The sequence below is a fragment of the Vipera berus genome (genome assembly GCF_964194415.1).
Source record: "Vipera berus genome assembly, chromosome: 2".
Lineage (NCBI taxonomy): Eukaryota > Metazoa > Chordata > Lepidosauria > Squamata > Viperidae > Vipera > Vipera berus.
The window spans coordinates 138,105,524-138,124,749 of NC_138203.1; the positions used below are offsets into that span (position 1 = coordinate 138,105,524).

Sequence of the window (19,226 nt, forward strand, 5' to 3'; positions counted from 1 at the left end):
CCGGGCTTCCTTCCCTTCCCTTCCCTTCCCTTCCCTTCCTTTCCTTCCCTTCCCTTCCCTTCCTTCCCTTCCCTTCCTTCCTTCCCTTCCCTTCCCTTCCTTCCCTTCCCTTCCCTTCCCTTCCTTCCTTCCCTTCCTTCCTTTCCCTTCCCTTCCCTTCCCTTTCCCTTCCTTCCCTTCCCTTCCTTCCCTTCCTTCCCTTCCTTTCCTTCCTTCCTTCCTTCCCTTCCCTTCCCTTCCTTCCCTTCCCTTCCCTTCCCTTCCCCTTCCCTTCCCTTCCTTCCCTTCCTTTCCTTTCCTTCCCTTCCATTCCCTTCCTTTCCTTCCTTTCCCTTTCCTTCCCTTCCTTCCTTCCTTCCCTTCCCTTCCCTTCCCTTCCCTTCCCTTCCCCTTCCCTTCCCTTTCCTTCCTTCCCTTTCCTTCCCTTCCCTTCCCTTCCCTTCCCTTCCCTTCCTTCCCTTCCGTTCCTTTCCTTTCCTTCCCTTCCCTTCCTTCCCTTCCCTTCCCTTCCTTCCCTTCTTTCCCTTCCTTCCCTTCCCTTCCCTTCCCTTCCCTTCCTTCCCTTCCGTTCCTTTCCTTCCCTTCCCTTCCTTCCTTCCCTTCTTTTCCCTTCCTTCCCTTTCCTTCCCTTCCCTTCCTTTCCTTCCCTTCCCTTCCCTTCCTTCCCTTCCTTTCCTTCCTTCCCTTCCCTTCCCTTCCCTTCCCTTCCCTTCCCTTCCCTTCCCTTCCTTCCCTTCCCTTCCTTCCCTTCCTTCCCTTCCTTTCCTTTCCTTCCCTTCCATTCCTTTCCTTCCCTTCCCTTCCCTTCCCTTCCCTTCCTTCCCTTTCCTTCCCTTCCCTTCCCTTCCCCTTCCTTCCCTTCCCTTCCCTTCCCTTCCTTCCCTTCCGTTCCTTTCCTTTCCTTCCCTTCCCTTCCTTCCCTTCCCTTCCCTTCCTTCCCTTCTTTTCCCTTCCTTCCCTTCCCTTCCCTTCCCTTCCCTTCCTTCCCTTTCCTTCCCTTCCCTTCCTTTCCTTTCCTTCCCTTCCCTTCCTTTCCTTTCCTTTCCTTTCCTTTCCTTTCCTTTCCTTTCCTTTCCTTTCCTTTCCTTTCCTTTCCTTGCAAAAAAAAAAAAGAAAGAAAACAGGCCGGATGCAGGATTTTCTATTCCTTCTAGCTGTAGCTGAGCCGTGGCTAGCCTTGGGCTAATTCTGGAGGCTTATCCTTCCTCTCACAATCTCTCCCAAGTTGCTGAGAGGGGATAGAACTTGAGAACTCACCAGCACTGCCTCAGGAGGATCTTGAAGCCATCTGGGCAACTGGTAGGCACAGGTAGATGGAGGCTATTACTGCCCACTCCCCAGATGATGGCTGAGGAGTCCACATCCTTGTAGGGAATCTCTCCAGTCAGCAATTCCCAGAGAACGACCCCAAAGGACCTGGGAAGACGTGAATGAAAAATCAACTGAGTGGAGGAAGCCTCTGGCATGAACAAATATTCCCCTTTTATACTCTTCCCAAACAGGATCTCTGCCTGGGGGTATATACAGATGAGATTAGGAGTAATAGACAAATAGATGTGAAGAGCACAAGATAAATCTATGTGTGAATAGGCATCTGTTTCTAGACCTTGGTGGGAGTTGTAGTCCAACACACCTTTGTTTGGGCATGTGTCACGTGGATGATAGAAGCCAGAGCCCAGCACATCTGGCGGGCACTGGGTTGTCCTATGCTTCGGCCACCCCACTCAGACCTTCTCCAGTCTCTCCACTGCATCTCCTTTGGGTTTTAGCTCCCCTTACCAGATGTCAACCTTCTCAGAAACAGGCTCATTCCGAATCACTTCAGGGGCCATCCAGGCCACGGTGCCAGCAAAAGACATCTTGGTGCTCTTGTCACTGAGCTCTTTGGAGGTGCCAAAGTCGGAGATCTTCACCACATCATCATATGTGATCAGCATGCTAAGGGAAAAGAAAAGAAATGGAGTCCGGGGCTCCTTCTGAGATACACCCAGAGGCAAAGTGGGATATCAGTTAAGTGGGATAATATATGAATATTATATGGAATACTCCTCCATGGAGTAATAATAATGCATTAAATTTATATTGTGCCTGGCTCTTAGAGACTTGGGCAGTATGTTCCTTGGAGGTAGCGGATAACTTTGCCACAAAGGTTCTTAATTTGTGCAGTGGCATTTTAAAGGAATCTAGTGTATTGTCTACTTCTTTAACCTATATCTTATTGAGTGGTACATAAAAAATATTTTTTTCCTCAGTTATTTACAACTTCCTTGGAGTATCTGGACAATCCCAATTTTTACCTCCTTGTCCCCAAGCAATTCTGCTGTGTCTTATTCTTAAACCAAGATTTATGCAAATTTCTCCTACTGCCCCAAACCAGGGGTCCCCAACCCCCAGTCTGTGGACCAGTACTGGTGCACGACATGCCAGTAACTGGGCCGCGCAAACAAGCAAAGCCCCATCTGCGGGATGCAGGCACCACACAAAACCATACTCTCCGGTCTGTGGAAAAACCTCTCTCCACAGAACCAGTCTCTGGTGCCCAAAAGGTTGGGGACCTCTGCCCTAGCTAGATCAGGGCTTTTCAACTTTTTCACCCATTGTACCACTTTTAGGATATGGCAACATCCGAGTACCACCAGTCACCTAGCAAGGTGTCAAAAACATGATGACCCCCCCCCAAAATGATGAAGTACAGGTAGTCCTCAACTTACAACAGTTCACTTAGTGACTGTTCGAAGTTACAATGGCACTGAAAAAGTGCCCCCCAAGCCACAGCCGAGCAAGACACCTGCCTGCCCGCCCGGCGGCGCTCTTCCTCCTGTCTGAGGTTTTCATTGTTGTGAGCATTTCTGTTGAGGATTGGCAGCAGAGGTGGGATGGGGGGGTTGTTTGGTTTTTATTTCCCCCCCCCCGCTGGGTGGTTGCAGCGGGTTTTGGCCACTTCACATGACCCTGGACACTGTGACCGTCATAAATATGAATCAGTTACCAAGCATCTGAATGTAAATCACAAGACCCTGGAGATGTTGCAACATTCCAGTGATTGGCGCTTCTTCTGGGCTCAGCAGAAGCGCTGGGATCAGCGCCGAGCTCCAGCTGGAGCCTGGTGCTGATCCTGGCGGTTCCGCTAAGCCCTAACAGCCCTGCAGCTCCAGCCGTCTCTCACTCAGACTTGTGCGGTGCTGCCACCGGTTCAACTCATTCCCCTCCCCCGCTACCACTTTTCTAGGATGGTCGCGTACCACCTGCCAGGTGCCAATGTACCACAGGTGGTACCCGTACCACTGGTTGAAAAGCCCTGCCCTAGACTACAAAACACCTGGAAATCATAAATCACCAAGAGAGACCAAAGAGGACAAGGCATGGTTACAGCCCTTACTCTTCTTATTTCCTCAGCAAAAGTAGGAGGTCTGCTCAGCTCTGAGTGAGTAAATGATGCCCTCCTCCACCTGGACAGACAGCACTGCAGCTGCTGACCTCCACCCAGCTTTTTGATTGACGGTGAGGGAATGCAATGCCCTCCTTGGCAACCATATTTAATGATGGAAGGGGACTGCTCACATCTGTCCTTTGCCATACGGGTAATCCTCAAGCTACGACCACAATTGAACACCAAATGTATGTTGCTCGGTGACAGTTGTTATGGAATTTCCCCCGTTTTATGACCTTTAATGACACAGTTCAGTGAATCACTGTGGCTGTCAGGTTAGTGACACGGCTTGTTAAGTGAATCTGGCTTCCCCATCGACTTTGTCAGAAGGTCTCAAAAGGGGATTGCCTGACTCCAGGACACTGCGACCGTCATAAATATGAGTCAGTTGCCGAGTGTCTGAAGTTTGATCACGTGACCCCGGGGATGCTGCGACGGTTGTTAAGTGTGAAAAACGGTCATGGGCCACTTTTTTCAGTACCATCACAACTTCGAACAGTCACTAAATGAACTGTTGCAAGTCGAGGACTACCTGACCTTTTGTCACCTTCACCATTGTCTTCCCTGAAGTCTAATTTACATGGTAAACTCCTTGGAGGTGAGCCCTGTTTTGTTTGCTTGTTTAGGAAACACCCACCCGCCACCCTCAACCTACCAGAGGTGCAAAAGCCATTGCAAGGAAGGGTTAATGGCCCTGAATTGTACCCAGGCATGAAAAAGAGTTGCGGATTAAACCAGTGACCAAGAGGCAGAGCAGACTGCCATGCCTGCCCCTTAACTATAACATTTGGAGAAAGGTTTTGAACTTTCAAAAGCGAGAGCTTTTGTTTCAGCAGAAAAATAAAAAAATAAATAAAAATAACGCCAACTCGCCCTCAATAACCCCGAGTTTTATGCCATTGCCTGCCCGGCAAGTTAGTTTCCTGGAACTATTTAGCTTCCCTTCTTACTTGGGTGACTTCAGGTCTCGGTGGATGATCTTATGCAAGTGCAGGTAATTCATGCCGCCAGCGATGCCCATGGACCAGTCCACCAACAGCGAGGGGGTAACTTTGCGTCCAGCACGTAGCACCTCATAGAGTTGACCCTGGGCACAGAATTCCATGATGATGCAGTAACAGGGAGCCTGGGTGCACACACCCCTGCAAGGAGCAAGAAAGGACAGGGGACACCAGAATGAGGATGGTCTAAGAAGGTCAGGACATTTGACAGTGGCAGAGAAATAACACCGAATCCTGCAAAGCTTAGCAGCATGCTCTTTGAAGAGATTTTCTGAATGGTGATCTCTGGGGAGACAAAGAGCCGGGATTCACTTCTGCCTTGTATCCCAGCAAGAAAGCCTAAGGTTTAATACGTGGGAAGGGTTGCTGTTGTTCAGAGACAAGCCAAAAGCTGTCCCTTAATGCCACCGCGTTACTTGTGGATAATTAGGATGTTGCACATCTTCCTCTCATTGTAAAGGAAAACACCCATCATTTCTGTTCCCCACACAAGGCTCCCATTTCCCCCACCCACCCAAATTATTCAGCATTCTGTGGTCCAGAACTTTTTGTTGTTATTGTTGCAACTGCAACAGTGTGTTGCGGGTATGTGTGTGTCCTTCTGCAACCTTCATTGTGGATTTAACCATTGAAAATATAAACATTCATTCACCTGTTGTAGAGGGCATATGAATGATCTTGAAGGACAGGAGGAAGAGACCCTACCAAGGCCATGCTCAGATAAGAAGGGCTTGAGTCTGCCCCAAGGAACTTGAGAAAATGTCTCAGACAAGCCCCATCCCTAGTTCACATGAAGATAAAGAGAGGAAGCACATTCAGACCTGCAATATTCCATCTAAAATCAATTGGCTTCCCTGTCTATCTTGTAGGGTTGACAACAATATGTGAATAGACTACTGGAATATGAAATGCCATTACTAAATAGATACTCTTATCTATACCATATTTGGTGACCACAAGACATTTGGGACTACAATTCTTAAAAGGAGAATCAGTTTGATATAGAGTTTGAGGAATGAGTGTAAAAATGGAGAGAATGTGAGTTCTAGTTCTGCCTTAGGCAAAAAGCCAAATTTGTGACCCTGGGCCAGTTACTATCTCAGCCCCAGGAAGATCTGGGAAAAAAACCTGCAGGAACTTGTTTAGGAAGTCATCAAGAGTCAACCCTCACTCAAAGGCACACAGACAATCTTAGAAACAGCTAGCAGTTAGGAAATATAAGAATTATAGCCCAATGTATCTGGAAATAATTTGGTTGGTTCTACAAGATAAGAATTATGGGAGTTGTAATTCCAACATTTGAAATAGTATTACTTATTTTATACAGTATTACTGTCCTGTTTCTTTCCAGCGAGAATCAGCTAAGGTCACACTGGATTCCAAAGAAATGTGGCAGAGCCAAGATGAAACCTAATTGTGATGCAATGAGCATTACAATTCAATTTACATTCATTCATTATAGTTAATATGATTACTAAACCTCTCCTCCCATGTGAAAAATTACAACTAGGTGGCAACATCTAAGGAGAGGCTGAGTACAGCATCCAAGATCTTGTCTCACAAGTTGTCCTGATTTAAAGGGCCAGTACTGGGAAGCTGTGGTTCCAGAAAAGACATTATAACAGTGATGGTGAGCCTATGACATATGTGTCAAAGATAACATGCCACAACATATAGGGAACAGTTGCTAACATATAAGGAACGGTTGCTGGAATTGGGTATGTGTAGTTTAACGAAGAGAAGGACGAGGGGTGACATGATAGCAGTGTTCCAATATCTCAGGGGCTGCCACAAAGAAGAGGGAGTCAAGCTATTCTCCAAAGCACCTGAAAGCAGGACAAGAAGCAACGGATGGAAACTAGTCAAGGAGAGAAGCAACCTAGAACTAAGGAGAAATTTCCTGACAGTGAGAACAATTAATCAGTGGAACAACCTCCCTCCAGAAGCAGTGAATGCTCCAACACTGGAAGTTTTTAAGAAGAGACTGGACAGCCATTTGTCTGAAATGGTATAGGGTTTCCTGCCTGAGCAGGGGGTTGGACTAGTGACCTCCAAGGTCCCTTCCAACTTATTATTATTATTACTATAACATTTTTGATGATACGTCAGCACTCACCAACGCCTGACAAGTATTCTCAAAAATATGCACCATCCTTGTGCAATTTTTGGGAGGCTGCAAAGGTTAGGGAAGAATGGGGTGTGCTCTCACATGGCCTCCAGGCCCTCTGTAATTTGTACAAGAGGGCCATCTTCTCTCGTGGCCTCCTGACCCTCTGAAAATCATGCATGTTTTTGCACAGTTTCTGGAGGCCGCAGAGGCCACAGAAGAGCACTCTCCAAAGCTATTACAAAAACAAAGGCCTTGTGCAACTGGAGCAGCCTTGAGTTGGCTGCGGAGGCCTGTCAAAAGAAAGAGAACATAGTCTAAAGCAGTGGTGTCAAACTCAATTTCATTGAGGGCCGCATCAGCATTGCGGTTGCCCTCAGGGGGCCGGGTGGGCATGGCCAGGGTGGGCGTGGCCTACTGGATGGGCGTGGCTAGAGTGCGTATGGCCTACTGGGTGGGCGTGGCCAGCTCTACATCGTTGGCATCAAGGGTGCCTATGGGGGCCTGGGCAGGAGTGGGACAGATCTGAGGGTCTCTGGCAGAAGGAGGGTCTCTGGGCCAGGGCCAAGGCAGTGGGGGCCGTTCCCTCACTGTTTCCAGGATGGCTTCGGGGGCCACATGAAACCACTTCGCGGGCCGGATCCGGCCCCCGGGCCTTGTGTTTGACATGTCTGGTCTAAAGGTAGGTGGCGGATGGTAGATCCTGCAGAGTGCTGGGCTGTGAGGGCAAATCACACCCTTCCCCAACATTTGGGTATCTTGGGATGTGGTGCAAGACAGCCTTTTTGAGTGGCAGTGGTGGTGCTAGGGTGAAGTTGAGGCCTGGTTCTCTACTTCAGGCCTAGTCTCAGTGCTGTTGGCAGAAACGCAGCTGATCAACTGCTGTATGCTGTATGTGTTGATGGGTGAAGGAGAGGAAGTAAGTTATGGTGCTTGGCAAAGACATTTGCCCTGTCCCACTATCCTTGGGAAGACTTCATTCTCAAGAAAGGCAGTGCCATCTCCCTCTTGCCAATGCTGACCCACTCACTTGAAAGTGATGATGTTGGGATGCTTGAGCTTTCGCAAATGTTTGATATCCGTCTCCTTGAGGTCTCGCACCTTCTTGACTGCAACTTCCTCCCCATGGAAGCGTCCCAGGAAGACAGCACCTTGGGCCCCACTGCCTACCCATTGCAAGTCCATGATCTCCTCAAAGGGTACCTCCCACGGGTCTGCATGGAGAGGAAAAGAAAGTGGTAGCCGTGGGTTGTTCAGAGGAAAGCAGACTTTTCACCTACAGGGCAAAAATTCCTGCATAACGTCATCCAGGAACAACTGAAGTTATGCATATTGCAGGAGCACTGCAAATATGAACACTGCAAAGACCTGGCATTCAAAAAGCTGAGAATGCATTTTAAAAAAAATAATGCCAATCAAGTTTCTAGTCCTTGCTAGCATAAAGAGGACTTGTAACAACAACAACAACAACAGCAACACTGCTTGGATTTGCACATATAACTATGCAACTACATTACAAAATCTCAGCACCTAGATTTTTGGGAAGAACTTGTTGTATATGAAACCATGTAAGAACTGCCAGCTGTGATTTCACACTGTTGTGTATATAATAACAGTAATACAATTTTATATGCCATCCAACTCCCATTGACTCTGGTATGGCACTCTGGTAATGCAACTTCTTGTTTGGAGAAAGGGAAGAAATAATTTCTAATGATGACAGGGTGGAATAATCAGTCTAGCATCTCGCTGCCCATGCCCTTATAGCATCACAGTCACATTTCATACGGATGGTTCCATTTATTTTGGGTGCCATAAAAAGGGACTGGAAGAAAATAAATAAGCAGGAAATTCAAGATTTAACTGAAAATTTGTATAATATTCGGCATTCTTCCATGTTTTTTTTCAAGAGGGAAAAACTATATGAAGGGCATTCAGTCACGATACATACCTCTGAAGTATTCAGTAGAAGCCACTGAATAAAAATGGAAGGCATCTTCTGGGGAGATACTCACAAGAGTAGTCTTCCCAGAATGGTGAAGTTATCCCATAATTGACAAGTTGCCCATTTTAAAGTATGTTTGAGGGGGGAAAATAGCTGGAAAATTCATGTTCAAACTGAAAAACCTACATCCAATATTTGGCTGATTGGATCCATCTGGAGATTTGACCCCCTTAGTGACCCTTCTTGAGTGGTGATGAAACAGATGTTTGTTAGGGCCTAGTCCAGGGGTAGGCAACCTTGGTTCTTTTATGACTCGTGGACTTTGTTATGTATTGGGCTCAATAGTAATACCACTTGGGTTGCTGGAGCAGCTAACAGCTCTCCAGCAACCCAGACTACATGTCTCCAATGCTGCTATTGGCTGTCCCTAGGCGGCAAATGGTTGTTTCAAACCTATTGGCTGCCGCCTAGGGGCTAGACTATATATTGTGGCTGGTTACAGCCCAATCCTCTGTTAAGATCTTGCAAGCAGTAAACCATGAGTTTTCCTATACTCACTTGCCTTGTCTTCATTCCTGCGCCAAAGAACCCGCTACACAACACTGGCAACGAAGGTGGGATCCTGCTTCCCTGAAAAAGAGCTGAAGTCTCAGAGGGGAAGGCAGCGCATGCCGGAGGGAAAAGGCATTCCCCCCCCCTCCCTCAAGGTTGGTTAGCAAGCTACGCTAGTGACTTCGTGCTCAGCAGACTCATTCCCTGAGCCTGGAAGCAGGATCGGAAGAAATTGCAGGAACCAGCAAGAAACAGAATGCCAAAGGTCGGAAGACTTTGAGAATTCAATGTGAACCATCCAGAAGAATGGACATCTTATTTGTCCCAGGTAGAAAACTACCTCTGGGCAAACCAAATCGCGGGAGAAGGCCTCAAGGCCGCAACACTACTTTGCCTCTGTGGCCCAGCAACCTTTGATTTGGCCGAGAACCTCTTCACTTCGTCTCTCACGCAGACCTCAGGAAGAAGTTAATCAAACATTTCCAGCCCAAGATGTCTGGGTTTCAAGTTTGTCCAGAGAATGCAGCAAACCGGTCAATCAGCTTCAGAATTCATCGCGGGCCTGAGGCAGGCCGCACGCCTTTGCAAATTTTAAAACTTAGAAGAGAGACTATGAGATCGGCTCGTTTGCAGCCTACGGAACCGAATGCTTCAACAAAGATTCTTTGCCAGACCGAATTTAACGTTTTCAGAAGCACAAGACGAAGTTTTGGCCACCGAAGCCGCCGGGGGTGCAGTTTAAGCAGTCCAGCCCGCCAAAACGACAAAGCATGAAGAAACAGTCCACCATGAGGACGCCAAATGCCCCGAACAGTCCTCTGAGGAGGAAGAACCAGAAATCAACAAACTTCAAAAGCAGCCCAATGCACAACACTGCAACAGCCAGCAGCAAGAGAACACGTACAAGGCAGTTCTCTTACCTAGATGTAAGGGGTGTGGCACGCTGATTGCAGATTCCGATCAGCCATGTGCAGAGCCTGCGGCCGGACAGGCCACATCACAGTGGTTTGCAGGACCCGGCAGTGGGACTGGCCACCCAAACACCAGTGGGAAGAACTGACTAGGAGAGGTACTGGGGCCCAGGGTCCGGTTAGTGTGGGGTTTTTCAGAAGGCGTAGAAGCGTGTGCCTCACTGGGGCCCGATGCCCCCTCAAACCTAAACTTAGACTCCTGGTAGAGCTACAAGGAGTTCCATGTAAGATGGAATTGGACTCTGGCTCTGCAGTCTCCATTATTTCTCAAGACACTTTTGATTTTGTGTGTAGGCGCAGTAACAATTGGGCCAAACTGAGGCCCTCAGACATAATTCTAACTGACTTTCAAAATGCTCAAGTTAAAGTTAAGGGAGAAGCCACCTTGACTGTAAAATTTAAGGGATTTTATGGGCACCTGGATGTCATAGTAGTAGGGGGCCAGAGAACGAGTCTCATTGGACTCGATTGGTTTGATGCCTGGTATTGGTATTCAGATTACTGGTATCAACCCGACACAAACTACAAACCTCTTGTCAGTATGTGAGGACTATGCTGACATTTTTGATTCTGCCCTAGGAACATACACAGGCCCGCCTATCTCATTCAAGCTAGACCCCAACGTAGTTCCAATTAGGGTTAAGCCTCGAAGGGTCCCCTTTGCCTTAAAACATAAAATTGATTCTGAACTTGACAAGCTTGTAGAACAGGGCATTTTACAGCCAGTTGATGGGGGGGGAGTGGGAAACTCCTATAGTCACCCCACTTAAAGCCAATGGGGAAATTCACATTTGTGCTGATTATAAATGCACCGTAAACAAAGCCCTCAAGCAACACGTGTATCCAGTTCCAGTGGTCAACCACATTTTAGCCCCCTTGCAAGGGGGTACTATTTTTGCTAAACTTGATTTAGCACAGGTCTATCAGCAATTGCCGGTTGATGAGGCCACAGCTGCAGCTCAGATGATCGTGACTCACAGGGGGGCTTTCAAAGTAAAATGCTTACAGTTTGGAGTCAGTGTTGCCCCAGGAATTTTCCAGGGAATAATGGAACGCACACTTAAGGGCATTTAGGGTGTCTGCCCTTATTTTGATGATGTTCTTATTGCTGGGGAGTCCCCAGAAGTGTTAGCCAGCAGGGTCAGAGCTGTTTTACAGAGATTTCGTGAGGCAGGCCTCAAATTAAAAAAGAGCAAGTATAGTATTGGGGTTCCTTCAACAGAATTCTTGGGATTCAGAATTGATGCTAACGGCATTCACCCTGCTGAATCTAAAGTGAAGGCCATTAAAATGGCTCCTAGGCCCAAATCCAAAGGAGAGGTAAAAGCATTCTTGGGTTTCCTTAACTTCTATCACACCTTTCTACCTCACAAGGCAGCATTAGCAGAGCCTTTGCACAGGCTTTTAGATAAGAAAGCTCCATAGAAATGGACTAACTTACATGAAAAAAGTTTCCAGGACTTAAAAGCACTATTGTCAGAAAAGTCCACTGTAACTCACTGCAAAGAGTCTAAACCAGTATGTCTTGCATGTGATGCATCTCCCTATGGGGTGGGGGCAGTTTTAAGTCACTTAGAAAAGAATGGAACACAGGTTCCTATACCATTCTACTCAAGGACGTTGTCCTCTGCTGAGCACAACTATGCTCAGATTGACGAAGAGGCCCTAGCCATTGTTGCTGGAATTAAAAAAATTCCATGACCATTTATATGGTAGGGACTTCATGGTCTTTACAGACCACAAGCCACTGTTGGGACTTTTCACAACAGACAAACAAACCCCCCACATACTGTCACCAAGAATGTTGAGATGGTCTATTTTTCTTTCTGCATACAATTTTAAATTGATTCACAAACCGGGCAAAGAAATGGGCCATGCTGATGGCCTCAGTAGACTACCACTGCCACTAATGGAACCAGATCCAGCACCTGCTGCCAGAATTCTGTTCATACAGGACCTGCCTGAATTTCCCCTCCATGCTGGGGACATTGCTGTTGAAACAGCTACAGATAGAACACTTAGTAGAGTACTTTCATGGGTATACACGGGGTGGTTGGATAAAAGCCCAGGTTCTGAATTTCAGAATTATTTTGTCAGAAGACATGAGCTTTCTGCCCACAAAGGGTGCATTTTATGGGGAAACAGAGTCATAATTCCCTCTTCCCTAAGAGACAGGGTCTTACAATCATTACATGAAGGCCATCCAGGCATTGTCAGAATGAAAACTTTAGCAAGAAGCTACCTTTGGTGGCCTGGCCTTGATAAGGACATTGAGGCACAAGTCCATAGTTGTTATACATGCCAGCAATCTAGGCCTGAAATGCCACAGGCTCCAGTTCACAGGTGGGAGGAAATGCACACTCCCTGGTCTAGAATTCACATAAACTACGCTGGGCTCTTTCAGGGCCAGCTCTTTCTCATAGTGGTGGACAGCCACTCCAAATGGCTGGAAGTAATTCCAGTCCCTAACATGACTACTGCTAGGACCATCCAGGTGCTGAGAAAACTCTTTGCCTACATGGGTTGCCAGATGTCATAGTTGCAGACAATGGGGCCCAATTCACTGCTGCTGAATTTCAGGCCTTCCTTAGAGCAAATCTCATCAGACATGCAATGTCTGCGCCCTTTCATCCTTCTTCTAATGGTCAAGCTGAACGCATGGTGAGGACAACAAAGGAATCACTCAAGCACATTGTAACAGGTGACTGGCATCACAGATTGGCAGATTTTCTACTCTGCCAGCATTCTACGCCCTGCACTGCTACAGGCAAAAGTCCTGCAGAACTGCATTGGGGGAGGCATTTGATCACTAAACTGGACAGGTTGCATCCAGATAGAGTGGCAGCAGAAGCCTCTCGACCAAAACCCCCTAGGGGGCTGCAAATGGGCGATTGGGTTTGGGCCAGGAACTATGGTCATGGGAATCTGTGGGTTCCTGGTAAAATTACCAAAGCATCTGGGCCCTTATCTTATGAAGTGGGGCTGGAGGGAGGGCGGGTTGTCAGACGCCATATTGGTCAACTCAGAAAACGGTTTCCAGAATGGCCACTAAGTGAGGACTGCATCGTAAGTCCCTCCCAAGGTCCTCAAACTTGCGGCCAAGATAGTCCTCACTTGGACTCTCAAGACTTTTCCTTCATTACTGACGAGGAACCAGATGGAGAAGTGGGGAGTCCAGGTATGCAACATGGATCCCCTGAAGGAGCAAGACAACCAGATTTCAGTAACCGCTGTGCCTACTCTGCTGATCAGTCTGACTCTGGGGTGGGCCAACCTGGAGAGGCGAGCCAGAGAGCATCTAATCCCCTTGACTCAGGAGCAACAAGGGACATGGGTCTACCCAGCCCACTGGATAAGCTGGTAGACCACAAAGTGATTGGAACTCCGAGACGTTCTACTAGAGCACACAAGCCTCCTTCATATCTTGCTGATTACATTGTAAAATAAAGATCTATAATGTTGTTGTATTGCAACTTGCCACTGTACTATAGAAACTTGGAGTTATGATGTTAACTGTCTAGTGTGCTGTCAATGAAGGCCTATGCATTCAGATGCTGTAAGTTAACCTTGTAACCGATGTGGGTTTATTTTCTATTATTATTATTTAGGATTGTTTTGATAATGAATCTGGATAATTGTATTAAGTCTAAATTGTGTTACAATATTGTCTGATCTAAGAGGGGAGGGGTGTTATGTATTGGGCTCAATGGTAATACCACGTGGGTTGCTGGAGCAGCTAACGGCTCTCCAGCAACCCAGACTACAAGTCTCCAGTGCTGCTATTGGCTGTCCCTAGGCGGCAAATGGTTGTTTCAAACCTATTGGCTGCCGCCTAGGGGCTAGACTATATATTGCGGCTGGTTACAGCCCAATCCTCTGTTAAGATCTTGCAAGCAGTAAACCATGAGTTTTCCTATAGTCACTTGCCTCGTCTTCATTCCTGTGCCAAAGAACCCGCTATACAACAGACTTCAACTCACAGAATTCCTGAGCCAGCATAAAAGAGCCAAGGTTGCCTACCCCTGGCCTAGTCCAAAGGCAAGGAACCTGAACCAGTTGGATCGTCTTTGCCTACAACACCAAGCTGTGCTGGATGTTACTACAGCATAGGCATTTCAAAGAGGGGAAGCCTCCCTCCCTACCCCTTTTTAAAGAAAAACCAGGACCAGGATTGAGAAGTTACGAGTCCGGAAAAGACACAAGAACCTTCTAAGTATCTAATTTTCTTCTTAATCAGAAAATGGATGTGACTGCTCCCAGATTCCTTGGTCCTGTCCGTTTTGTGCAAGCTAGGTTGGAATGATTCTTTTCAGTTGCCTCTTGGAAGAGAGAGACTCTGTTTTTCTTGATGTGCAGGAGAAAGTAGAGAGCACTATTTACTTGTCTATCTATTCCAGCCTATGGAAGCTGGGCTTCTTCAAAAGAGACTTGCCTGAGGCCCCTTGAGGCTCTGGTTTTAATAGCCTTTCTGCCAGCGAGATTACCATCTCTAGTTTTTGACAGAGTTGCACTTCCCAAAGCAGACTTTTTAAAATAATTTGAGGGCTCTCCTGGACTCTCATCTCCTGCTCAGTGAGCAGTTAGCAGCCATGGCATAGAGATCTGGCATTTCCAGAAATCCATCTTTTGTGCCAACGACATCCTTTCCTAGTTTGTGAGGCTATGCTCACAGTTACTCATGCTCTAGTGACTTTCTAGTCAGACTACTGCAATACATCTTCCATAGGGCAACCTTTGAACACCTGCTACTGGTATTCCTCACTTTGTCAATATAATGTCTCTGCTCAGCTACCAGTAAGATTCTGGCTGCAATTCAAGGCATTGACTGTTATATATAAAACATTACAAGACTTAAGATCTGATTAGCTTTAGAACCTTTTCTCTTGTTGCTTCTGCCTGGCTAATAAGAACTGTTAAGGAGTTAGTGTGCTCCAGTTCTGAGCTGTAAAGCAATGTGACTTTATGGGACACAGCTGAGCTGTGTCTTCTTTGTAGTTGCACCTGCCCTATGAAACAGCACCCACCTCCCTCAAGATTTGATGTTAGGCTTTCATAAAGCTGTGAAAACTTGGCTCTGCCAGCAGGTTCTGGAGTACAGTATAATAGTTTGTTCGTTGTAGTCTACCTCAGTGTTTTTCAACCTTTTTTGGGCAAAGGCACACTTGTTTCATGAAAAAAATCACGAGGCACTCCACCATTAGAAAATGTTAAAAAAATTTAACTCTGTGCCTATATTGACTATATATAAAGTAATTCTCTTGAATAGGAATCAAATAAACACAAAGAAAGTATTTTATAATTACTTTTCAATTTTTCCCACGGCACACCAGGCAACATCTCGCGGCACACTAGTGTGCCGCGGAACAGTGGTTGAAAAACACTGGTCTACCTTGATGGTATAATCCTATGGAGTTGGTTATCCCCCCTGATGTAAGGTTATGTAGTATTATTGTATGCTTTGTTGTTGTATGTTATATAGCATTATTGTATGCTTTGTTGCTTTAAATCCTGGCATGTGAGCTGCTTAAATTAGAATACCTTCATTGACTGAGGTGGCATGCAAAATAAATACTGTAAATGATCATATTCTTTTTGGTTCAAAAGAGAAAATAATGGGGTTTTTTTAGGTATCTGCAGCTTTTTACTTTACAGCCATGACCCCTCCATCTGCTTTTCTCCTTAGAAGCTGCAACGTCAGGCTTTCTCTGATTTTGAGAAACTTCAGTACCAAGCAAGTAATAATCTAATCTAATCAGCTCAATTGTACTCAAAATTTTTAACCATCAACATATCTGACTGGAAAATAGAGGCAAAATGGCCATGCCACTCTGGTCTGGAAATAAAAACTGGGGATTCAACTTACCCCGTGACTGAAAAAATTGAAAACAATTCTCTGTAGGATTTTTTTTGTAAGACTAAAATGTTAGGTATTTTTTATCTTCGCAATTGCACAACAGGCCTAGTTCAAAGGCAATACTCTAGATTGCTCATAGAAAGAAACTGGCAATTAGCATAGCAACCAGCATAGTTCTATTAAGATAGTTTAATTATGCCCATTTGGCTAGCACTTATTCAAATTCTAATTATGGCATTTGGGATCAAGTTCATTTCCACCCAATATGTAAAGACAGCTTCTTATATAGCATTTGGCCTAATACCCTAATAATTATATGAATAGTCAGTAGTGCAGGGGTCTTCAAACTTGGCCCTTTTATGACTTCTGGACTTCACCTCCCAGAATTCCTCAGCCAGACACGCTGACTGAGAAATTCTGGGAGTTGAAGTCCACAAGTCATAAAAGGGCCAAGCTTGAAGACCCCTGCACTACAGCTTCATTCCTCATAAGTATGGTTAGCCTGTAAACTAATTATAACTGATTCCTGACCCAGACAGAATCAGAAAATCAAGGGTCACTATGTTCTTGAGGGAAGCAGTGAATGAAAAGAATCATGCTACAAATCACTAACTCTGTGAGAAAGCCTTAATCCAAACTGAGTCCTAAGTTCCCCATTGCCCCATGACTGATCGAATTGCCAATTGCATTTGGGAACATATGTTGAAAATAGGAATACAGAAAATTCCTTACACTGAATCAAACACCTAAACCCATATTGTTCACATCAGACCGCTATATCCTCCAGATCTTTTGAAACCAAACACACGAAAATCCTTCCTGTTTGCTAATGTATACTGGTCTGATGAGAACTGAAATTTGAAGGCTATGGGGGGGGGCCTTCCAAATTCCCTACTCCTGGTATGCATGTCTGGAAAGAGTTCTCCGTGATTTAAAGAAGGGTCTTTCCCAGCTCCACCTGGACATTCCGTGAACTGAACTTTGACCTTTCCGTATGGAAATCAACACTCAGCAATGGGCTTCCTTTCATGGATTACAATCAGAAGTCATTATTGTAGGATTCTTTCAATGGGCCACTGCCCAGTCTTGCTTCTGGTGGTCACCATGTTCCTCACCTTCCTGTTGCTGTTTGTGTTCGGTGGAATATGCTTTGCCAATCATGGTCCAGACAGGTTTGAGGCAACCAAAAAGCCCTTCCAGAAAGCCACTTCCTGTCTGGCAGTGGATCCGTACTTGGTCAGCATGGTAACGGGTGGGCCGGACTTCAGGATTCCCCACTCCAGCTCCTGCAGCGCCAGCTCCACCTCCCCCCCCACTACCAGCTTCATTCTCGTGGAGCTGCAGCACACTGTTGGCAAACTGTTCGTGGGTCTCCTCGCTGGGGGTGGGACTGTGTCCACTGCCTCCCCCTCCACTCCCATCTATGGGCAAGACGTCTCGCAACACACACTGTGTGGGCGTCAAGTCCTTCTCAGGGGTGCAGTCTGAGGCATCTGGATCCAACTTTCGGAGGGAATTCTCTGTCAAGATAGTGTTGAAACTGCCAAAGGAGGGGGAAGGCGTGCGGGTCTCGTGCAGGCATGCCATGATGACGTGTTTCTTGGAGTAATGTGCAGCTAGTCCCTAAGAGGCAGAAAAAGAAAATGAAAGGGTCATGGATTAGGCAACTAGCAGGAATCAAGAGACTGTGGGATCTGCAAGCCAAGTTTTCACATTGATAAGTAACTCACAGAATATTAAAAAGAATTTGGAACATGGAACTACAGATAACCCTGAACTTAAAACCATTTGTTTAGTGAATGTTCGAAGTTATAACAGAACTGAAAAAAAGTCACATATGACCAGGCCTCCCACTTAACAACTGTTGCAGCACCACCCCACACGGTCAAAAATAGGTGCCTTGGCAACAGGCATGTATTTATGATGGCTGCTGCATTCTGAGGTGGTTGCTCATGACTCTTTAGTCATGAGTGTGTATATGCACCTTTTTGTTGAAAATGGCCGTACACACACATGCAGAGGCAACCAAAAGAATCTGGAAGAAGTCCCTGTACATCTGAAATACTGCGTGTGGTTAGAGAGGCTGAGTGATGAAAAAATGGTGAACAAGAAAACGTTTCCTTCATATTTATTTCATATTGTTTATCTACTGTAAACTGCCCACTCTTAAAAGCTGCTTTTCAGCTTTGAATAAAAGCGCACATATAATTTGGAATTTAACATGGATCCCTTGATGGATCCCTTGATGGAACACGGTATGGTTTTGGATCCCTTGATGGATCACGCAATGCTAGTTGGGCTCCATCTAAGGCTGTAAACCTTATTTCCTCTATATCTTGTTTCCAAGCTATTAGAGATCTAGTCAAGTAGTGTTCACCTGTTAAGTCAGAAAGGTGATTGGGACATATGTTACATTCCTCTCTAGAGTTTACCCTAACAAACTAAAGAGGAAATTTAGTTATCAGGATCTTGCTTTATCCAGGTGCCTGATAGAGCAGAGCTATGTCATGGCACTTAACCAAACTTGCTTATATTTCCATTTCAGATCTTCCAGAAAAGCTAAAGGATGTTTGGGGATAGAGTACAGTATAGGAAACAGAATGAGAATATGCATCCCTGTGGTTTTATTTGTTATAGGTTTATATTGTTTATGTATTTATTTATTCAAGATTGTTTTAAGCTGTTCCCTTTCCTCAAGGACTGCGAAGAGATAATCATGAAATCTTAATACTTGAAAGAGACTTCTAAATTTGGAAAGCAGTATATAAACTTGCATATTTAGAAGAATACATCTTTTTTTTAAAAAAAAGCACAAAGTCACACATTCAGATCTTCTTGTACTGCTATTTCCTGTAACAGAAATCCTCATGATTTGTGAGAAACTTTGCAGGAATACAGCAGCTAGTGCTGTACAAAAGCCAAATTTGGTGCTTGGAAGAAATCCTTAAGCAGAAGTGAAGAAAAAAAATAGATAACATCTTACATGAATTAAAGAAGAAAGTTATTATTGTAATATCCATTAAAAGCAGCACTCAACCCTGGTTATAGAAATATGCTTCAGTGTCTAAAATAACTTTTTTACTTACCGTAAAAGTAAATCTGATAAAGAATTTAACTTTTGAATTTTTTTCTAGATTACAATTTTATATACAGATTTGTACCACAGCCAAAATTTTGTTTTCCTTTTACAAAAAATCTACATATTTCAGCTTTATAGGATTTTCTAATGTTTTATGATTTCTGCTGTGATGACTGTTTGTGGCATTTATATTCTTAGAAGTCAGTACTTATTTTTAATTTAAAAATGATATAATACACTCGTGAAATAATTTCTACGATGCTTGTAAATTCCCTGTTTATATACTA

The 19,226-nt window shown here is 45.3% G+C and overlaps 1 protein-coding gene across 1 annotated transcript in view; it reads right to left on the bottom strand.

Annotated features, from left to right (window-relative positions):
* Positions 1–17,447, bottom strand: part of MAP3K12 (mitogen-activated protein kinase kinase kinase 12) — a gene marked incomplete at its 5' end in the record, with an annotated part of 33,698 nt that extends 16,251 nt beyond the window's left edge. Inside the window, 5 exons of the mRNA XM_081318503.1 lie at positions 1,258–1,416; positions 1,780–1,938; positions 4,381–4,572; positions 7,569–7,752; positions 16,976–17,447. Of these exons, the coding sequence (XP_081174629.1) occupies positions 1,258–1,416; positions 1,780–1,938; positions 4,381–4,572; positions 7,569–7,752; positions 16,976–17,447 (1,166 nt within the window). The remainder of the gene's footprint in view (positions 1–1,257; positions 1,417–1,779; positions 1,939–4,380; positions 4,573–7,568; positions 7,753–16,975) is intronic.
* Positions 17,448–19,226: the final 1,779 nt, after the last annotated feature.